General features: G+C 52.1%; 5 protein-coding genes across 5 annotated transcripts; 1 reads left to right on the top strand and 4 right to left on the bottom strand.

The window, feature by feature from the left end:
* Positions 1-7,899, bottom strand: BO97DRAFT_36780 (type I polyketide synthase). The gene is made up of 5 exons (XM_025692675.1): positions 7,681-7,899; positions 2,354-7,591; positions 2,006-2,290; positions 1,527-1,942; positions 1-1,460 (listed from the first exon to the last, which is right to left on the bottom strand). Exons 1-5 carry the CDS (start codon positions 7,708-7,710, stop codon positions 47-49), a joined length of 7,383 nt encoding a protein of 2,460 aa, XP_025552886.1. The 5' UTR covers positions 7,711-7,899; the 3' UTR covers positions 1-46.
* Positions 7,900-9,886: 1,987 nt separating this feature from the next.
* BO97DRAFT_423512 (cytochrome P450) lies at positions 9,887-10,864 on the top strand (the record flags this gene model as incomplete). Its single annotated transcript, XM_025696882.1, has 1 exon — positions 9,887-10,864. One exon carries the CDS (start codon positions 9,887-9,889, stop codon positions 10,862-10,864), a length of 978 nt encoding a protein of 325 aa, XP_025552887.1.
* A 591-nt stretch (positions 10,865-11,455) lies between these two features.
* BO97DRAFT_404850 (uncharacterized protein) lies at positions 11,456-12,246 on the bottom strand. Its single transcript, XM_025695045.1, has one exon. It carries the CDS (start codon positions 12,129-12,131, stop codon positions 11,700-11,702), a length of 432 nt encoding a protein of 143 aa, XP_025552888.1. The 5' UTR covers positions 12,132-12,246; the 3' UTR covers positions 11,456-11,699.
* Positions 12,247-13,553: 1,307 nt separating this feature from the next.
* BO97DRAFT_423514 (uncharacterized protein) lies at positions 13,554-14,303 on the bottom strand (the record flags this gene model as incomplete). Its single annotated transcript, XM_025696883.1, has 1 exon — positions 13,554-14,303. One exon carries the CDS (start codon positions 14,301-14,303, stop codon positions 13,554-13,556), a length of 750 nt encoding a protein of 249 aa, XP_025552889.1.
* A 1,780-nt stretch (positions 14,304-16,083) lies between these two features.
* BO97DRAFT_477206 (class I SAM-dependent methyltransferase) lies at positions 16,084-17,558 on the bottom strand. Its single transcript, XM_025700529.1, has 5 exons — positions 17,457-17,558; positions 17,269-17,376; positions 16,964-17,217; positions 16,783-16,906; positions 16,084-16,717 (listed from the first exon to the last, which is right to left on the bottom strand). Exons 1-5 carry the CDS (start codon positions 17,513-17,515, stop codon positions 16,378-16,380), a joined length of 885 nt encoding a protein of 294 aa, XP_025552890.1. The 5' UTR covers positions 17,516-17,558; the 3' UTR covers positions 16,084-16,377.
* Positions 17,559-20,971: the final 3,413 nt, after the last annotated feature.

Below are 20,971 nucleotides of genomic sequence, written 5' to 3' on the forward strand. Positions count from 1 at the left end.
TCGCAATACCACTACAGCCGTAATTCCCCTCCTGCGAGTCCTAAACCTAATCACCACCGCCGGCAGATTGAAACTTTGCCTGCAAGCCCTTTACCGCATGCTCCCCCAGCGCAGCCAAACTCGCCGAGGACATGATCTCGAGCACGCTGATCTCCAGCCCCAAAGCCGCCTTCCACCAGGACCGAAGCTCCACGGCAGCCAGACTGTCAAATCCGATATCCACCAACGAGCGAACTAGATCAATTTCGGACTCGTCCTGAACAGGCTTGAGCAGGAGGTCGAAGATCCACCTGGCTATTTCTTTCGCCAAGAATTCTACCGTCGATGGCGCATCGAGTCTGCTGTCGTTAAGAGACAGCGTGGACACGAAACGCTGCAAAGCCGCGCCAGGCTGCGTCTCGTCTGAGCATGTGTTGTCGCTGCTCTGCCCGGTAGACTCCTCGTTTGAGTAGGTTGCCCATCGACGGTCCAGAAATGCCGCCCGGTTGCGGACGGCCTCGCTGAAGTGGGCGGTGTTGTGGAATCCGGCAATGATCTGTGCGGGGTTGTTATACACGGGCTCCTGTAGATCAGAAGACCCGGCGGAACGGTTTTGACCTGGCGGGCTTCCGGAGAGGATGGCGAGGGTGATGGCCTGGAAAAGCTCGCGCTGCGACATCACCGCGCCTTCGAGCCATTTTGACCTGTCCAGAATCTGCGGGTTGTTGGCCACGTGGCCGATGTTTTCAACCGCGCCGATGTCAATGACCGACGCTGGCAGGTGGTGGTGGTGCCGGTACTGCACGAAGGCGTCCATGAAAGAGTTCGCAGCGGCGTAGTTCGCCTGCCCGGGCATCCCGACGATACCGCACATAGAACTGAACAGGACGAAGAAGTCGAGCGCCCCATGTTTGCGAGATGCCTCGTGCAGGTTCCACGTGCCGGTGACCTTGGGTGCTGTTGCGGCCGCCCATTCGGCTAGGGACATGGTGAGGAGGGATGCATCGCTAAGTACCATGGAGATGTTGAAGATTCCTCGCACCGGGGCGGGTGCGGCGACGATGGCCTTGTCGATATCGTCGAGATTGCAGACACTACCTTGGATGGCGGTGATGGAGCACCCTTGACTCTTGAGCTCACTGAACAGCTCTTCGTGCTGTTCCGTACCTGCGCTGCGGGAGAGAAAGATCAGGTGTTGTGCTCCGTGCTCTACCATCCAGCGTGCCAGTCCACTTCCAAGGCCGCCTAGGCCGCCAGCGAGCAGATACGATGCGTTACTTCGGAAAATTACCGGCTTCGATGAGGCAATCGTGGCTGGCAAGGCGTCTGCAAGAGTGAAGGAAATAGCGAGCTTGCCAACATACTGCTGAGTTTTCACGAGGCGCAAACAGTCTTCGGCATCTCTTTGGGAGAATATCTTGACAGGTGATAGTGGGTGAATGTGTCTCTGAGTGTAGAGGTCGACAACTCTGGCCAGTAACCTGTCATGAGGCTATGTTTAGTAACTGAAGGGCACGAAGAGGGGGATATTGGAGAGATGCACTCACCGTTTTCCCTCTACAGGCTGCAACCTCATATACTCCAGTAAATTGGTTGTAACAAACGAGATATTCGGCTTAAAAAGAGCCGCTGGCATTGGATTGTGACCATCAGTTGCAAACCCGGCAAGATTGATGAGCTTGCCACAAGGGGCGAGACATTCGCATGACGCTGCGAGAGAGTCCATGGACAGAGAGCCGAAGACTAAATCCACCCCGCGTCCTCCGGTGGCATATTTGACCGCCTGCGCCCAAAGACTGCTGTGCGCATCAAACATCATATCGCGTGATATTCCGTACACCCTGCCCAGGCGTTCCGCTTCCTCCTCGTTAGTGGCATTAACATATACTTTGGCGCCTAGCATCTTGCTGATCTGAATCGCTGCATCCCCTACGCCATCAGGCATCGAATGAATTAAGATAGTCTGTCGATTAGATCTTGTCAGTCGGACATTAGAGGTTTGGGGCATTGGACGAAAGTGACTTGCCTGCGTGTCATTCAGTTGCCCGACATCGATCAAAGAGTAGATAGCACTAGCAAAGGCCAATGGAAGTGCGCTGGCATTCTCTAGAGAAAGATCGTCGGGAATTTTAATGCAGCTCTCGCTCGGTACAATCACTGATGTAGCAAGTGCTCCAGGGTGACAAGCGATAACGCGATCCCCTGGAGACAGATCGGTGACTTGTGAGCCAACCCTTCGTACAATGCCGGCTGTTTCGCATCCCGGCTCTACATATGACAGCTCTGCTGTTTTAGTCGATGTGCACGTCCCCTTAACTTGTTAGCATTGTATACATGTTGAAGGAACCGCAGGAGAGGAGAGGAAGGAGCTCACCAGGCACCCCAGACCCGCTGTGTCAACCTCGACTTCAATCTCATTCGCTTCAAGCATGAACCCACGCGCCCTGACTACCCAGTCCCATGTATTAAGGTCGAGCACCAGCTTTGAATGGTCGCCATCATATTCCACCTGGGCAGATGTACCAATCCTATCCTGCAAGGAGAAAGGAAGCAAACGCCCCACATAAACAGAGCTGTCGTAGATAACATATTCCATTTCTCGCAGATCAGGCTCCGCGCGCCTCCGCTCTTGGAACTGATCGAAAACGTCAATAATGAGCCCGGCGCTGGTATACGAGATGGTATCGACCTCACAGGTTGCAAGATCGATACCAAACTCTGCACGCGAAGTCCGCGCAATACCAATCGTCGTTGCAAAGCGAGGATCGGTGCAGCCCATCTGACTGCATCGCGTAACCCAAAGTGCTCCAGAGTGGCATCGCTGTAGCTCACGCAGAAAGGCTTGGTAAGTGGAAAGCTCTGACGCGTTCATGCCATGAAAGAATGGCTCTGCGGTGTCGACGACAACGATAACATCCTGCGACACCGAGATTGAATCACCCATGGTTTGAATCCCGACCGCGTATCCGCGCGAGCGTAATTGCTTCTGCAGGAGAATCGCGGTCTGCGTCGATTCTGCATCGGAAAGGAGGACTGTCCTCTTCTCGGAGATGGGCCTAGGCTGACGGGGGCTGGCAAGCATGTATGCCATGTTGTGGAAGGGCGGTGCGGTATCGAAGGCCAGGTCGTCTAACCCATTGTATCCGGAGCGTTGAAGCTCTTGCTCCCATCTCATGGGACCGACGTACGGCTCACTTGCTCGCCCGTCCTCTGCTCCAGCCCACCAACCTGGTAGAACACCCGTCACGATATTGGCATATTTGATATCGCCACATAGCTCTTCCAGTAAGAGCTTTCCTTGGGGATGTAACAAGCGTCGAACATGAACCAGAGTATCGTGAAGGCTGGGTGTTGCATGTAGGACATTCGAGGCAATGATTAAGTCAAATGCTTCGGGTTGGAAACCTTGACTGACGGGATCTGAGGTGATATCCAGGGTTTTGAAGAACATATTGGGATAGGCCTTGAATCGCTCCTTTGCGGCTGGGAAGAACGCCGCGGAGATATCTGTGAAGGTGTAGGTAGAATATTTTGTCTCTGAGAGGATATGGGCCGTCGTTCCACCTGTCCCTGCCCCGATTTCGAGGATGCGTTGCCCTGGATGGTGATGACCAAGCGCCCGGAAAAGTGGACCTCGGTCAACTTTGTTCAGGTAGTTGTACATCTCCAGAAGAGTGTTATCGCTCATCAGCAATTCTAGTGCATCGACTTCACCCTTGCTGATGGCGACGAAGTTATTCACCACTTTGACCATGGCTTGCGCACAGGCTACTGCTGAGGTGGCCGCCGCTTGGCTGGCGATTTCTTCCAATGTCCCAACTGCTGAATCCGGACTAAGATTGTGTTGCTGCGCTCGAAGCCATTCATGATAATGGCGAATATGAGGCAAGGTTGCGATAAGCGTTAGCTCCTCAAGATAAGCAATGCTCGTTTTAACACATGCATTCGTGAGCTGATCTAGGATAGCTCTGCATTCTCGGAGGCCTGGCGGGGACAGAACAAGGTCGGATAAAGATAGGAATGCAAAGTCCTTTCCCCAATGAAGTCGGGTTCCAGTTCCAGACCCAGCATCCTCGGGCTGGTGGGTGCCCACAGGGCTTAAAACGGTGTCCTCGAAACTCAGGACCATCGTGCCATCGGACGCGAAGGCCTCTCCTCGGGTTTTTATCACGCCGCTTGGCAGTGGTTTGGCCCATGCTGTGCATTCAAGGCCAGCGGAGCAGTCTGCGATGTTCACTTCCCTAATTTCTGTTGGAACCGGAAGCCGGTCAATCTTCCAGTCCAGCCCCTGATACCTGGCTGCATAGACCGTCTGAAAGCATGCATCCAGTTTGGTAGGGTGAAGTGGATAGTAGGCGGTTTCTGCCAATGTGTTGCCAACATGGGTAGATGCGACGAGGTGGGAAGCCGAGGAGCGGACGGATTCGAGGCCCTGAAAACTTGCCCCGTAGTCCACTCCCGCCCCGCTGAGAGTCCGATACCATCTGCCCACGTCGATCTTGCGAGGAAATTCCTGCTTGGGCTGTCGCTCTCGACAAGGCGGGAAACAAGCTCCACGCCGCACTTGCCCGGAGCAATTCTCAACCCATGCCGCTCCGTTGTGCGAACTGATATTGAAGTCGTAGCAATCCTCGTCGGGCCGCTTTCGCAGAGACGTGATGACTTCCGTTGTGGTGTATCGATCCAAGACCATGGCATTGCTCAGCTGTATGTGTCTGATTTGAAATCCCGTCAGATTCTTGCTATCGACCTGTCGTACGGCTTCTATTGCCATGGCGATATAGCCGGCCGCAGGAAATACCGCATTTCCCGTGACGCGGTGATCTTGGAGCCAAGGCACGTGGCCATGAAACAGCACGTTGCGCCAGCTCGGCTGATTGTCGGTGCTGTAAGTCACCCGTGTTCCGAGCAGCTCGTGCCTGGGGAACTTCGCCCATTTCCAGTCTTTGATGCTTCGAGGCTCATAGATGGTTGAGGTGGGGTGATGCCAGGCATATGTTGGGACGTCATGAAGAACCATAGCAGCTCTGTCCGGGTCGGTTAGTGTGTGAAAATCCAGCAGTTGGTCCACAGCAAAGAGCTCGCCGACCAGAGTGAGGAACGATTCATCACAGGGTCTGGACCTGGAGAGACAAGAGAGATACTGGTGATTTAACGATTCCTTGTCAAGCATCTGACGAATTGGGCCAGCCAAGGCCGAGTGTGGGCCGAGCTCGAGGAACAAAAGGGGTCGTTTGAAGCTGTCGGTAATAGCTTGGAAGCCCTGGAGAAAGCGAACGGGTGACTCCAGATTCTCCTGCCAATACTCGGAATTAAGGGTTACAGAAAGTGGGAGCACTCGTCCTCTCACGGCAGAGGCGAAGATAACCGACCTCGGGGGCACATCAGGGTCTTCCTTGCACAAGTAATGATCCATGAAAGACCTATATCTCTCTCCTACCTGGACCATATGTGGCGAGTGATAGGCCGTGTCCACTCGGAGGCGTCGCACCAGTACCCCAGGATGCGAGGCTTGAATTGCACTCATCGTTTCTCCCACCGCTACCGAGTTGCCAGAGATGGTGACACTGTCGGGAGAATTCTCACAGGCAATGACCACCCCGGGTCTAAGGAAGGCCAAAGTTTCTCGTGTTCCCATGCCCACCGCACACATTGCACCATCTAGATCCACTTCCTCGGACACCAGACCACGATAGAAAGCACATATCATGGCTTCCCTGGCCGTCAATTTTCCGGCCGCATAAGCCGCTGCTAACTCGCCGGATGAATGGCCCAGCACTGCAGCAGGTATAACATTCAGCTCGGAAAGAGCATCCACTAACGCGACCTGAATTGCCGTGCAGATTGGCTGCGAGTAAGATGCCTTGTGCAGGTTGCTATCCTCAGATAGCTTGTGAATTTCTTCAACAATGGACCACGGAGGAGCTTCGGGCAACCCACGAAGAACTCGATCAGACTCCTGTAGAGACCGTCGAAAGGTACGATTGGCCTCGTACAATAGAACACCCATCCCGGGCCATTGTGCGCCTTGCCCAGTGAACACGAACACGATATCTGGTCGTTGGGCCGGTGTGCGCGGAAAAACCGATGTTTGTATCAACTTCTCTTCCGAGACAATGGATACGGCTCGAAAAGGGAGGTGGGCCCTTCTGGCTGCTAGAGTGTATGCAAGGTCAGGAAGAGACTCTGGATGAAGTTCCAAATAGGCGTGGTTTCTCTTGACGACTTCTGCTAGAGACTCGGGCGTGTTCGCCGAGAAACATAGCAAAGATGGCCCACGATGGCTGTCCTTACATGGAGAATGTGCCGGGGTCACACTGTCGGCTGACTCTAGAACAGTGTGAACATTGACACCACCGAGCCCAAAGCTGTTTACGCCCGCTCGAAGAAAGCGGTCTCCTGGCCAGGGTACTGGCTCTGTTGGCACCGTCAGGCCTCCATCACGGAAGGGTATCTTCGGATTCGGGGTAGTGAATCGGATGTTTGGTGGAATGGTACGGTTTTCCAGGGCCAAAACAACCTTGATAAACGAGGTGAGGCCAGATGCACCCTCGGAATGTCCAACATTTGGCTTCACTGATCCGATGAAAATCTTTTGCTCGCCCACGGTCTTGGCGACCGCCATTGCCTCGATGGGATCACCCACGGAAGTTCCAGTTCCATGACACTCGACGTAGGGTGTTTGGGAGAGGTCTTTGATACCAGCAACCTGATAAGCCTGTTTGATCAACACCTGCTGGGCTTCGGAACTAGGAACCGTAAAGCCGGCCGATTTGCCATCGGAATTTGTTGCACTGCCTCTGATTATGGCACGTATTGGATTTCGATCTCGAACAGCTGCCGCAAGTGGTTTGAGGTATACTGCATTGATTGCTTCGCCGCGCCCATAGCCATCGGCGGCGGCATCGAAGGACTTGCAGGCGCCATCTGCGGACAGCACCCCTCTAGCCGACATGATGCCGGTCATGGTTGGGGAGAGGATAAATTGAGCGCCACCAACGATGGCCGCATCGCATTCCCCTCGGGCCATAGCTCCGCACGCTTGGTCCAAGGCTACCATGGCCGAGGAGCAAGCTGTCCGCACACTCATGCTCGGACCACGAAGGTCGTACTCGAAAGAGATCCGATTGGGGACTGCGAAGTCACCGCCCACAGCGAGCGGATACTTGCCATACATCTGCAGATCATGGTAGAGAATCTCGGTCCAGTCGTCGCTGAACGAGCCGACGTAGCAGCCGATATTCTTACCACGATAGTTGGCTTCGCCGGCGCTGTCAAAGCACTCCTTCACCACTTCCAGCAGATGACGTTGGTGGGGGTCTATGTACTCAAGCTCGGCTTTGGTAAAGCTGAAAAAGGATGTATCGAGGTCTCCGGGGTTGTAATCCAGGTAGTACCCATATTCAGTGTTGATCAAACCATCCTTGTCAAACTTAGAATAGTGGCTTTCAATATCATACCGAGAACGTGGGACACGTGAGCGCGCATCCCCTTTGGCTAGGAGGAACTCCCAGAACTCAGCGGGGTTGCTTATCCCGCCTGGAAGCCTCAGTGCCATTCCACATACTGCTATTGGGGTAAAAGATCCCGGGGAACAATCATCAGTATCATCCTAAGTTGATATCAGATCCATTAGCTGCCGACAGTCTTCATTTTACTATCTTTCTCTCTCTGCTGCGTTCCAAACAACGTAGTACTTACTGAGTTGGGTATTTTTGAGGTTTCAAGCATTGTATCTGATCCGGAGTGTTTAGAGACACTTCGTCCTTGTGGCTACTATGCGTAGAATAATCTTTCGTTTCTTGTTGGCCTCGATATTGGATTCACTCGGCAAGACAGGAGACTTTGTTCCAATGGTTATGGAGGACGGAGTAATCCTCCTGCGGAAGGCTACTTATAAAGTTTCTGATACAGGAGACATCGCAACAATTATTTCGTGGCCGTTAGCATATATGAACTAGCCGCCTGTAGACTGGCTTACTATTCCGCGAATGTCAGTATGGGATTGGATGGATTTCAATATCTCGAATCAAGAAGTATAGAGAAAGCCAGGAGGTCCTTGCCAGTGCTAGCCAGCGGATCGGCACGATTGGCCGCAGGCTAACCGGTTTCAAACATGGCATGGTGGTGGCCATTCCAGTTTTATTGAGAGAAGATGGCAGAAGAAAGTACTTAGTCGTGTTCGGGACGAGGTCATTGCGAATAGGCCCTGGCGCAAATGCATTAGGGTGCGCTGTGTAATGTTCTGTGCCGAAGGTATCTTGATGTGGAGACATATATCACGACCCACCATAATTTCTGGAGGTACTCACAAGCGATAACTTGAAACTTTGCTTACAGCCGCTGCAAAAAATGAACAGGTTGGCTCTCCTCATACAGCAAATGGAGGTTCACAGAACGTGAGCGAAATCATGAACGAGATACGATAGAGATGGAGGTTGTTGTACAGTAGCAGTATGCCGAGGATGGATGGAACGTGAGGGAACTTGGTGGACAGTAGACAAACTATGCAAACAGTCCGAGCCAGACTCGTCAGCATGTTTGCAATGTTTGTGTAATTGTACGGCCGGGGAAAATGACCAGGTCACGTGGTAGTGCAGTGCGATCTCTCCGCCAATTTCAAATAATGGAGATTACTCCCCCCGAACTTTCCAGTCTTCTTGTTTCTCTTGACCGATTATTCTACATTATGCATGGCTTGGATTACGGAGATGGAGCAGCATACAGAATCAATATCCCTATCACTAAGATCTAACGCCTCACAGGCCATCTTGCTACTGCAGACCCACAGCCGGGGTTATGCTCTGTGATGAACACGGCTATCTTTGCATGAATGAAAGGTCTGAGAGCCAGTGAGCACAGTCTCTGGTTTTGCCTGGAAATCAAGGAAGGACTACGTTCTAGTCGTGAAACTCATAATATAGTTGACCTGCTGCAAGATGGGCCCATTGGGATACGTCAGTGCGAGGACGTCCAGTCCGTTGTGGCGCTTCGAGCGGGCACCAATAAAAAAACAGGCAGGGAAAAGAAAATCATGGCCAAGTGCTCGTGGCTAGCTCAATGAGCATGAGGGTTACGATCGAGAAGCGCGGAGAAAGGCCAATACGTCATGTGGGTTTCAGCTTTCTGAGCTTTGGTGATTCTAACTGCATGCCCTTCTCCGGAGCGTCGAATCCCTCGCCCATAACGGTACGTCTGTCTGCATCTTGTTGCTGCCAGCAGGAGCAGTGAACAAATTTTGTCAACTCGTAATAATCTTCAAGCCATTGAAGCTGCTGGCGGCTCCTTGATAGCCGAACTCACCCCTTTAAAGATCGGGCCAGAGCTGGATGTTGTTGAGAGCAGCTCACCTTGTGCACAATACCAGCAGCCATACGCGAGTTGTCTGAATCGGCAAATCTCAGCCATGTCAGTTTCTCTTCTCATGACCATATTTTTTCTGGCTGCGGCATTGAAGTGGTGGCTATCACCGGCTCGCCTACCTTTGCCGCCCGGCCCAGAGCCGGCTCCGATTATTGGCAATATCCTGCAGATCGACCGCAATGCTCCGTTGCTGAAACTCAAAGGAGGGATAGCCATTTTTGGTCCCGCAGTGAGCTTCAAGATAGGGTCAAGGACTGCAATCTTGCTCGGGTCTCGGACGACCGTGCGAGATCTTCTTGACCGAAGGGCAACAGTGTTTAGTAGCCGGTGACGACTGATTGGAAACGGCGAAAACGTCCTGGATGATCTCTTCCCCGCGTTCATGCCGTATTAAGACAGATGGCAAGCGCACCATCGCCTACGATCACTCTTCCTTAACCCGCAGACTGCAAAGGCATCCGCCCCAGTGGCCACAGCAACCAATCTCTGGCTGCGAGACATGATGACAGGAACCAGTTTGGAAGATTCAATACTCCTTGTCCCCATGCGGCTGTTCTTTCCTTTGCTTTACGGAACAGACCCCGGCTCCGTAAACGTTGACCTGGTCCATGGACCCAAAGCTGGATTCAAGATCATTATGGGAGGCTTTTCCCCAGCCAACGGGCTGCTGGAATTGTTTCCAGCAATGGAATACGTTCCCGGTTTTGCATGGGCTTCGAAAAAAGCGGGGGCGGCCTTGCTGGAAGCCTGTTTGGGCGAAATCGACAATAGGCTCGAAGCCGCGTTGCGGAACCCGTCCTGGAACTTCACGCAGGCGCTGTACGAGAGACGGCCGGCGGAAATGAGCAGGAAAACACTGTGCATATTCATGATGGAATTGGAGTTGACGGGCGTCATGACAATTGCTTTGTCGACTTGCAATATCGTCAAGATGGCAGCTACTCATCCGGGCGAGATGCGCCGGGTCCAGGCAGAACTGGACACGCGAGTTGGAAGTGACCGGCTTCCGACGGTGGAAGACCTTCCCCACCTATACCATCTTCACGCCTTCATTGAGGAGTGCTCTCGGCTGCATCCTGTTTTCCCTCTGGGCGTCCCACACGCACCGACCCAAGAGGACGAGTATATGGGCTACCGCATTCCTCATGACGCAATTATTCTTCCCTTCCAGTACGGGTTGAACACCGATGAGGCCACATATAAGGATCCAATGGCGTTCCATCCTCAGCGATGGATTGATGACCCCTCCCTGCCCCCTCCGGCTGCTTTCGGCAATGGAAAGAGACTCTGTCCGGGTCAGCCGTTCGTGTCTGACATTGTGGCCCTAAGCGTGGCAACTACATTCTGGGGCTTTGCATTAGAAGACCTAGGTGTCACGAGGGATTCAGTCAGCTCCAATTGTCTGCTGGTCCAGGAGATCCCCCTATCACATGTGCGCCATATCTGTCGAAGCTCAGGCCACCTGGCTACAATTGAGCGGGAAGCGCGTAAAAAAATGTTGAGGACTGGACCTTGGGGCTGAAGTGATCAAATGAGGTCGCAAGCTGGGTGGGACAATCTAATTTCACGAGGCAGCAGTTTGTGCTAGCATGGATGTACGAGGAAGAAACGAATCAGAACATCCTCTTATACGCATGACATATACCCGACCACGGACGGCGATGGTCGCCTCGACCACTTTCAACAATGCAAAGTAAGACATCCCTGCGTACAGACAAACCTACTGCCATACATGCACCTAGGCCCACTCGCCGTGGCCTGCAGAGTTCAGTACGCGACACTTTGGCCGTGAGCTTAGCACAACCTTCGTGATGCAGGGATTCCGTATAGAGATAACTGCCCCCCTGATCCGCCAATCAGCGGGAGAAAAGAGCATTGTCAACAGAATGATCAACATTAGCGGGTATCCGGGCCGGACTTCCTGACTCGTTCCATTGGATCTGCCAAGACCGATCTGCAGCCCCTCGCATTAGTTTCGGGCCCAGTCCGAGATCTATGGCCAGGCGTTGCCCCGAGCGCGTTGCGGATCGTCCCGTGAGCCCAGTAGCACGGGCACAGATTGGTTGTGTTTGATAACCGGGACATACTCTGCATGGAATTTGAAACCCTGGATGGACGATTCGCCACTGGGGAAGTGCACTTAAAGTGTCCGTGCGAGGTTAATCTGCATGAAGAGTCGGGAACAAGCTATATACACAGACACGAACGCAGCACGGCCCACACTTTCCAGCCACATGATGATTAATGTCTTCCCCTTTCCCCCCACCCCACCGGCGCCCTCGCTCACGATATCAGGTCTAACCTGCCAAGAAGAACAAGCAAGTCCATGGGAATGAGATTTCGAACCATAACCCCAGCTAGCTTTGCGGAATCTTGCCTGCGGCAACCCAGTAGACGGGAATATTGATGACGATCTGGACGACATAGCACGCGGTAGCCAGCCAGAAGGTGATGGCGCCGTTCCAAGCGAAGGGGCCGGAGTGAGCGCAGTGCACGCCGAGACCTCCGAACCAGCCCAGCGGCAGGACAAAGTTGATCCACGCCATCCAGCGGGGAATGAGAGGCTGTTCGCGGCGGTCCGACAGGATAATCGAGGTGATCAGGAAATCCTGGAGATATAGCATCGGGAGAAACATCATGTAGTAGAGCCAGCCCAGGTCGCTGAGGAGCTGGATTAGGGCCGGGTCTCGGTCTGGGCGAAAGCTGACAGGGCTAAGGAAGACGGCGCAAGACATGAAGCAGAGGCCCACGGCCACCCCCGTCGCAGCCTGGGCCATCACCATCACCATGTTGACTCCTGGGATTGTGGCTAGGAGGTTGCTGATACCAATCCCGTAGAAAGGGTAGATCACCCCTGAGAGAAGGCAGAGGATGATTCCGACTCGGAGACCATTCTCGTGGGCGGCGTAGTGGCGTTGGAGCACAACTGGCTCGACGGTGGGGCTAATTGGGGGCAGATTGTTGGACATGGGAAGCACCAAGAAATAGCAGATCAATGCCAACGGCCAGCACAGTATCTCCAATCGTATTGTTGTGATCTTTTGGTACGGAAGGCGTTTGACCGGGATGTTGTCGATGCGGGGAAAGGACTGTTCGAAAGTCATAATGGGAGTTTGATCGAGACAGCGGATAAAAAAGGGACGACTTGAATTTCGAGGGTTGTGAGAAGCCACGGCGCTTACTTCTGCTTCAAATACTACTTCAAACTACTTACTATAGTCTCAAGATGTTGACAATACCACGTACTATGCCTCGCCTGCATTCTGGTCGCATGTTGAGATCTACAGTCCGAGACAAACCTGTTTCGATCTATTTGGCCTGCCTTGGTCACGAAGCTATACCCGAGTCCCTTGAGACCCAGTGCGCAGACGAAAACCGTTGACGCAAGAGCCGAGCAAAATCATCGGAGTTGTCCCGTCTTTTTTTCCCATGTCAATGATATTGAATTAGCTCATTCCTCAATCAATACGTCTCTGCAAAAGTAGATACAGCAGCAAAGTCTCCGAACCCACAACGTAGACCACGTCACTTCGGATCGTATCATGATATCATCAGCCAGGCAGCCACAACTACATGCAGAGAGAGCGGAGATAGCTGCATAGGATATGCCTGTGCAATTTGGGTGATGGACATGCGCGAGTTGCGCGAAAGCCATCGCAAGACCTTGATCATTACTTTATCACATGCAACGCTGAAAACCAGATTATATCAAACCCACACACATGCTTTCGGGGCCCCGCCCTCGTGGTTGGTTGTAGACTTTACATCTGCACCTCGTCCTACAAATCTTTCAAGCATCCGTAGTACTAGCACCGCAACGCAAGATCTACATCTGCACATTACGTTCGGTGGAGGCCCGTGCACCGAACAAAGTCAATTCCTGCAGACACGGTGAAGGGAGGGCGGGGGGAGGGGGGGGTGGGGGGACGGTTGAATAGCGCGCACGACCCTGATGCAGCCAAGGGAGCACTAATGCACAATCATGTAATCAACCCTGTGCCATAACCTTAGCTGATCGCGAGAGTGTACAGTACATACCTCATCTACTGGGTGCAGCACTATCTTAGAAATCACTGATCTGCATGTCCATTGATCTGGCTTATCCAATCATACAAGCATGAAACCTGCAAGCTACCCCTCCACTACAACTCACATCTACCCTTCTCCTAGCCAGCTCACCAGAACCTCCCCATACGACAATGACAAGACAATCAACCACTCAAAACATCATGCTTCCAAATCAGCATCCGCACCGCAACCGCATACGGTCCACAAACAACTAACAGCCCAGAGGTATTCACCAACACCCCCAACAGATCCACCGATGGCAGACCGCGCCGCTGGCACGCCTGCAGATACGCAACCAGCGCCCACACATACGCAGAACTCGGACACAGCACGTTGGCCCACTTCGTCACGAAGTATATGGCCTCCCGAGGATGCAAGGTGAGCAACTCCGCGCGTGGAAAGGGGGGAACAAACATGGCGTGCAGCGCGGACCCGGGAGCCTCGTCCAGACTCAGACACCAGAGCACGGTCACCACATGAGAAGCTGCGGCGGCGTAGAAGGCCCAGACGTAGAGGACGCGAAGTCGACTGAGGACGGCGGCTCGGGCGGTCGGGCGGCGGTCCTTGTTTCCCTGCAGAAGATATGCCCCGCCTGCTATCCAGACGGGCCAGGTGTGGATGAGCATGGCGAGGTGGACTTTCACCTCGTCTGGTGGGTTGTAGGGGCCTGGGCAGTGCATGAGCGCTACTGGGAGGAAGAAGAAGGCGGCTTTCAGTGGGACGAGGGCGTCGATTAGAGGCCTGTTGGTCACGAGGGCGTCGTGGGAGTCTGGACGTCCGTCAGGGAAGTTGACGACACAGTACAGCGGCGTGATGAGGTGGGGTCCGATCCACATGTTGGCGAGGTGCCATTTCAGAGTGCTGCTTCCCAAGCTTGTATCAGTATAGGCCATCATGCTGACGAGAGGTGGAACAGGGCAGGAACTTGGTTAAAGGGATTCATACTGTCTGAGGCATTGGGTGAAGGGCTTGTGGCGGCAGCTCTCAGCTATCATCACCACCCAGATCGACCCGAGCCCACAGAAGAAGTGGACGATTTGCAGCGTTCTTGGCGTTGGCGCACCTGCACTGGTCGTGAGATGGGCGGTCCGGTAGAAAGAGGTTATCATGTCCAGCCAGGGTATTCCTGTGTATCGAGCTGCTGCATACCCTTCGGAGAGGGCTAAATGGAAAACTTCCTTCACAGCACCAGACAGTATAATAGAAAGCCAAACGCCTGTCCCAAGCAATACATTGATTTGGAGGATACGTCTAGCTGCGAGCAGCGAAGTGACAGGGGCATTAGCCATGGTTGGAGAATTTGAAGAGAAGAACGGGCGCGATGCATCTAAAAACACGGGTGATATGGGTGAAATGATGCTAGCTTTATAGGTTTCCTACCGCGCTAAAGCTTGGCACATGCGACATATACTTGGGTCAGACAACTATTACGACAAGCAGGGATGATATTTACTCGACCTCCGGAGGTAGTTCCATGCAATTCGAGAGCCAAGGCGCAATGGGTGAGAGCATACAACGAAGCAGACCTTGCAGTGGTATGCATCTGCGGTGTTTTGATTGGACATTCACCACAAGCGCAGAGACCCACAGCTTCAACGTCAAGAAGCTGAGCCAAAGAAGCGCCGTCACAACCTACCGCCCCAGGCCGCAGTGTCACACAATCATCTCCGGATCATTTTGGAACGTCGGCTCGCCAGTCACAGTAATCAGCGTCTGGGTGGCGTTCAGAATGATCGAGGGATTCTCCGGCGAGAAGGGATGCAGCTGCGCATAGGTTGCCACAACGAGGTGCAGCTGGATTTCATTGCTCCGGATGTTCCAGAGGCTCTACAGAGAAGTATTTATGAGAATGATACTCAAGCCCAGGATGATCAGCGTCAAGGGGCGTGAGCGACGCAGGTCTAGGCGGGTGATTGGAGGACCTCTTCGCGGGCGATGCTAAGAAACCTACTGATCAAGGCGAAGACGCAAGAAAGGAAGCACACACGTACAAATATGAAGTTAGGCATGTGAGTGTTCATTTTGCAAGTCACTGCTGGGCCACGGAAGTTGGTTAACAGATGACTGTCACCGGATCGGGTGCGAGATGGGGATTTGCCGGGGGTATTATGTTGCTGTTTTGATTGAAAAGCAAAGAACTATATAATTCTCGATTTTATGACATGTCTGCGCGCCCGTTTCCGAACAAATATGATTACTAGAAGGATCCGTTCTGGATATGCATTCAAGAAACTGAGCCGGGGGTTCCCCTCTCTCTCTTCCACTTATTTTTGCTTGTCTAAGTTCCCATTGTATAATATGTTCTTCTTAGTGGCGATATCACTTTAGACACAATGACAGAGGGTTCGCCCCATAATCTACTAGATAATAGATCCTTAGCTCGGAAGATTGTGTCTTTCTGCATGCCATAATGACCTCTGGTGTTGGAAGCATTGAGTATAGACACTGAGGTCTAATCGGAGGCGGGACATCGTCGTGAGCTCCACCACTACCAAGCTCGACCCTCGACAATGGAACGAGCAGCAAAAATATTCTTTGCCGACAAAGTATCATAAGAGAATATGAACAACAAAGAGGAGCAAGGCAAAACATACAACAGCATAGGTACGACAGTGGTCAATAAGCTCCTAACTCAAGATATTTTCTTTATACTCTCAGATATTGCGTCAAAGCCGCCTGTAGCCTCTATTGACGTAAGTAAGTTGAATAAGTATTATATCCCTAGATCAAATGAGTATCGATAAATAGAACACTTGGACACTTTTCCCTTGGAAACCCCTTTGTCCCAGGTGGTAGTGATACTGAACCCTCTCACGCCATAATTCTCACGCCGCGCAACGATCGAATGCCTTCGACGTCCTCCTGGTAACTTTTCTCGAACTCGAATAGCCTCATCCCTCCCACGCAGAACTCATACTAAGTCCCTCTTGGTGCCACTCGACAAACAATGGAATGACCTCACTGAAATCAGGACCGCATCTTCCTCCCCAACAAACAAACGGGAAGCCAATGAAACTCCCCTCTTTCGTCTTTTTCATCGCTAGGCTGTTTCCGCATGACATCCTCATGCAAAGCCGCCAGACCGGTCAACCACTCCTCCTGACTCGGCACCGAAGGCGCCACAGCCCGCAGTTTATCTAGCACGGCACTACTATTCTCTAACGCCAACATGAAGGTATCCGTGGCGAGTGGAATGAGCTGTGGGGTGGCCCAGGAGGTTTGCTGCCGGCACTCAATCACTTCTAATCTCTGGTCTTTGTCGTCTAAGACAGTGGTTTGGATGTGGTGGGCGAGGTTGTCGAGCCACCTAGAAGATCCCCATATCAGTATTGATGAATACAATTCCTTGAGGATAGATCTCCTGAATCTCACCGGAAATCATGCCCAGTCACGACCGTCTGCCGATTCATCAATTCCCGGAATCGCTGAGCAGGAAGACCACGCTGCACGATACTGCCGAATCGAGCGTCTTCCCATTGAAGATAGCCACCTGGTTCTGTTTTGCCCTTTCGTGTTAGTTTCTTTATTTCTTTTCAAAGTAAAATGAACATACTCAGCAATCTCGAAGCATGCCGAATCAGTGCACTCGGATCGTTATCCCGGATAATGAAGGCCCACATGCGCAGATGCACCACGTCGAACTGACCGATTAGTGCTTCAGGGATCGTCGGGCTGAGCGAGTCGAGCAGGTCGAAGCGCACATTCGCGGGCCAATACTCCTTTGCCGGGAAATGCGTGTCGGCAATGTCGAAGGCGATGATGCGAGCGTCTGGGGGGAGCTTGGGGGCAAGTTCAAGGGCCCAGATTCTTGAATTTGGTCAGTTCCAAGGAGGATGAGCTTCAGGGAGGTTTCCATACCCCGTTCCGGCTCCAATGTCGGCAATCGCGATCCCATCTTTGCGGGGAATCTCTGGGTGCAGGAGATACCCTGTGTGCAGCTGCCACAGGAGATGTTGCGCGTCGAGGCTGAAACATTTGTGGCAATCAGCAGAGGAAAAAAAGTGAGAGAAAAAAAGGATATGATGAATGGATGGGGGTAGGCTTACCGAACCGCTTCGGATCGATCGCGTCGCAAGAAATAGGTGGTGGGGGAAGGCGTCGTCATGTTTATATTAGTGATTATTGCTCTGAGAACCCTGGATTTCGGCAGTCGGAGGAATGAAATAGCATGCAATGAAGGAGCCTGTCTCTTTCTTTTATAACAGAGAACCAGATACAATACATTAGCTGTATAAACTCGATACACAACACAGTGGCCCAATCTCGGGTTAGCACGACCCACACCCGTCACATAAAAAAGGAATAGCTTCGAAAGATCATCGCCGACCGACACCCAGCTAGTTTTCTATCTAGTGCTTATCCTCATTTTGCGTTCAGACCCCTTAGCACGATGGAGCCACGTCACCATTGTGGGACGGGATTGGCACCGCGTCCCCGTAGTGGTCTTCCTCCTCTGTAAATAGCCGCCATCGTCCCTTGCCGGCGGATTTCGACCGACTGCCGGGCCATGATCTGCTCTTGCCCCCCTGGGAACTAGATAAAGTGCTCGGCAATCCTATCCGGGTTCGGAGATATGTGTACAAGGGTTGCAGACAGGGTAGACATGCTTGTGGGCGCGAGCATCACCCTCCGAGCTTAGCCAGCGTAGGAGTGAAGGGAATGGGGGTATATAGTCAGTGGAAGTCTACCAGCAATCGTGCCAACGTTCAACTCAACACATGTCCAGATCAGATACGGTACGAAGATCCAGGTAATGTCCTCCGAGGTCATATTGACCCTCACCGGGCACACAAGGCGGATTATAGAAATGACGGTAACGCTAGCGATGCAGTCAGCATTTAGCACACTCCCTTGTAGCCACTTGGAATAACAACATACAGGCCACCCACGAGGGAAGTCAGTCAGCAAGCACGACCTTCTGCATTCGGCTAGTATACAGTTACCAGACAGATTTTAGCGGGATAGCCAGAACAAAGAAATTCGCGCCCGTATCCAGGATAGACTTGCCCTTCAGCGAGACTAGACTTGTCCCAGTAGCCCTGTAGGGAGACGCACTGGTGACATCTATCAGAGCCTAGCAACACGAGAAAAAGAAAATGATTAGCTAATCAGCACGCAATTCGATGAAGGGATTATGACATACACAAGCGAGCGCACAGGCAGACACAACCGCGGCCACTCCCGCTGTAGCTTGCATGACATAAAGAATCTATAAGATCCTTCTGGCGAGCCTGAGGCCACATAAAGGCCCCCTCACCGCCCGCGTTCTCATGTAGATAGCCTCGCTTCCCTGAGTCATTCCATAGCGAGAATCACCGTTTCCACGCCTCTCAGAGGTGTTCCACCAGTTTCATCACCTTCGATACGATAGCAGAATGAAACTTGATAGCTACCATTGTTGCCACATATCCAAGTTATATAACCAGTGCTTCAGGAAAGGCTGGGACTGAATTAGCGGGGGGTCACTCATACACGCAGCCCTGACCCATATTGGGTATCTGTACAAAGGTGTTCGGATGAGCAAGAAGTAATCAGGAGAAAGTTGGTAGCAGAGTGAGAAGCCTTACTCCAGGCACAAGATAGCGGGGACGAATTTCCCCGAACACGTATAGTCTATCAAGTTAGAGTTTTGTTGGGAAAAAGGGAAATGCAAGTTAGAGGCATAAAATAGACCAGTGATAACAAATTCGCCCAATCATCCCACCACAGTCCAGCCTTGTCAACAGATCCGGCAGTAAATCGCAATGCAACTGCCAGAGATGTCAAAACCCAGGTAGCGATCAGCACCCCAGCGATTTTGGGCCGCTGGTCGGCTGAGAGGTCAACCCCGGCTAGTGCTGTGGAGCTCATTTTGTTGGCGGCTGAGGACAGGGGAGAACCGATGCACAAAGTACGACTTAAAGAGTTCTGGTGATATCAACAACAGCAGTCGCAAGTTTGAGGAGAACAAAGAAGAGGAACCCCCGCGGACGCAAGTTTCTGTCTCCATGTGGGAATATGATGGGTACTTCTCTCACATACATACCTGTGGGCCATAGGATGAGGTTGAACTTGGACAAGACGGGAAGAGCTGCAACCTTTTTAGGCTAAATGTTTTTGCGGATCTTTAAGTCTTCTACTAGAAAGACCGTACCACGAAATGAACAGTCTATAAAGTGGAGTCAAATGTCCCTCGTCTACCTTCCCAACTTCGTCCAGGTAGGACCATGGCGCTATCTCCCGAGTACGGTTTGATAAACGAGCACGATGCTGTCTAGTCCAAGTGGAGTTTGGGGACAAACACATCCCCAAGATTATACATCTTCTTGCTGGTAATTGTGTTGTTCTTGACCGGCTTCGCTATTGGGAGATACCAATTTCCTCCACTGATTATGTGGGTTCTCCTGCACCAGCAATGCAAGCAAGCACTGGCTCATTGTCTAGCCTTAATGAGCAGGACTCCATATGTGTTCGAATACAACAGCACATACCAAAATGAACACTCCCCCCTGACCAAGAAAGTACATTGAGGACTGTTCCCAAGCGTAAAGGCTTTCTCAAGCATCCTACCCTTATCCGCCACCAGTCAGCGCTAGCTGATTTTAACCAATTGCACTGCCTGGTATGGCGTCCCTTGGGATTAAGCTCCGAAATGTGCACAGACAAGTAGCTGATAGTCACCTGGATAACAAGAATAGCATTCGACAGGGCGACTGGGCCTTGTATGATCTAGCGGCCAGTGGCCAGAATCTTACCAGCAATAAGGACCTCCCGCACATACCTCTATTCCGACGAGCTTGAGCTTCATTGATACTGAGACATTCATGAATTCGGATAAATTGTTTTTGACTTCGCTTATTCTGGGTTCGTGTCTTACAATGTGGTTCATGAGGTATAGGAGCTAGCTCCGCTGCTGGCTCGGGAGCATCCGAGGCTTATCAGCCTCTTCCATTCTCAAGTGAGACAGGTGCTTGCGTGTTGAGAGTATCGGCATGGCTTGGACCGGGGGCTGAGATCATGTTGTCCGACGTGCTGAGTTGCTTGCCTTCGTCTCGTCTCCAATAGGTGCAAACGAGTATTTGGGCGGTTAGGAAGGCGACGTGTTACCGGTGCTGGAATGATTTGACCAAGTACGTGCGGTGAAAACACGGCGACAGGGACAGGCGAGGTCAGCAGTGGAGGGTAATAGATGCGCAGATAGGCCAGCAATGACACTTTCCCCAACTATTCAAAAAGATATTAAAGGCAAAAAAACATACAACAGAAGGGATTCGCTGGTGGTCACCCACCCAACTACTAACCTCCCGGCGTGTGGCTTAAGTACGGCTGAGCGGACGGGAAGCCCTGTTTTCCACACCCTGTGGTCGTATGTGCTTGTGCACTGCTGTGTTTGGAATATGTTCACATCTTTTTCTTGATGGATTACATTGGTTTAATGATTGTGAACAACCTTGCTGTTTAGATAGCACGTCCAACACGAAGATAAAATCCTAACCTAGTGTCTTCCGAATTTCAAAGTGATAAACCTTCGATCGTTTCGATCTCACCATGCTGAATAAGTGTTTGTACCAATTTTCGATGT

This window comes from Aspergillus homomorphus (assembly GCF_003184865.1).
Source record: "Aspergillus homomorphus CBS 101889 unplaced genomic scaffold BO97scaffold_12, whole genome shotgun sequence".
Taxonomy (NCBI): domain Eukaryota; kingdom Fungi; phylum Ascomycota; class Eurotiomycetes; order Eurotiales; family Aspergillaceae; genus Aspergillus; species Aspergillus homomorphus.

Excerpts from the sequence above, each read along its gene's own strand:
- BO97DRAFT_477206 (XM_025700529.1), bottom strand. The coding sequence starts at position 17,515 with ATGACGACGCCTTCCCCCACCACCTATTTCTTGCGACGCGATCGATCC. Across the intron at positions 17,377-17,456 it reads GATCGATCCGAAGCGGTTCG|CCTCGACGCGCAACATCTCC; the intron begins GTAAGCCTACCC and ends CAAATGTTTCAG. Across the intron at positions 16,718-16,782 it reads GTGACTGGGCATGATTTCCG|GTGGCTCGACAACCTCGCCC; the intron begins GTGAGATTCAGG and ends GGGATCTTCTAG.
- BO97DRAFT_36780 (XM_025692675.1), bottom strand. The coding sequence starts at position 7,710 with ATGCTTGAAACCTCAAAAATACCCAACTCA. Across the intron at positions 7,592-7,680 it reads CCTCAAAAATACCCAACTCA|GATGATACTGATGATTGTTC; the intron begins GTAAGTACTACG and ends ATATCAACTTAG. Across the intron at positions 1,943-2,005 it reads GGCAACTGAATGACACGCAG|ACTATCTTAATTCATTCGAT; the intron begins GCAAGTCACTTT and ends TCTAATCGACAG.
- BO97DRAFT_404850 (XM_025695045.1), bottom strand. The coding sequence starts at position 12,131 with ATGGTGATGGTGATGGCCCAGGCTGCGACGGGGGTGGCCGTGGGCCTC.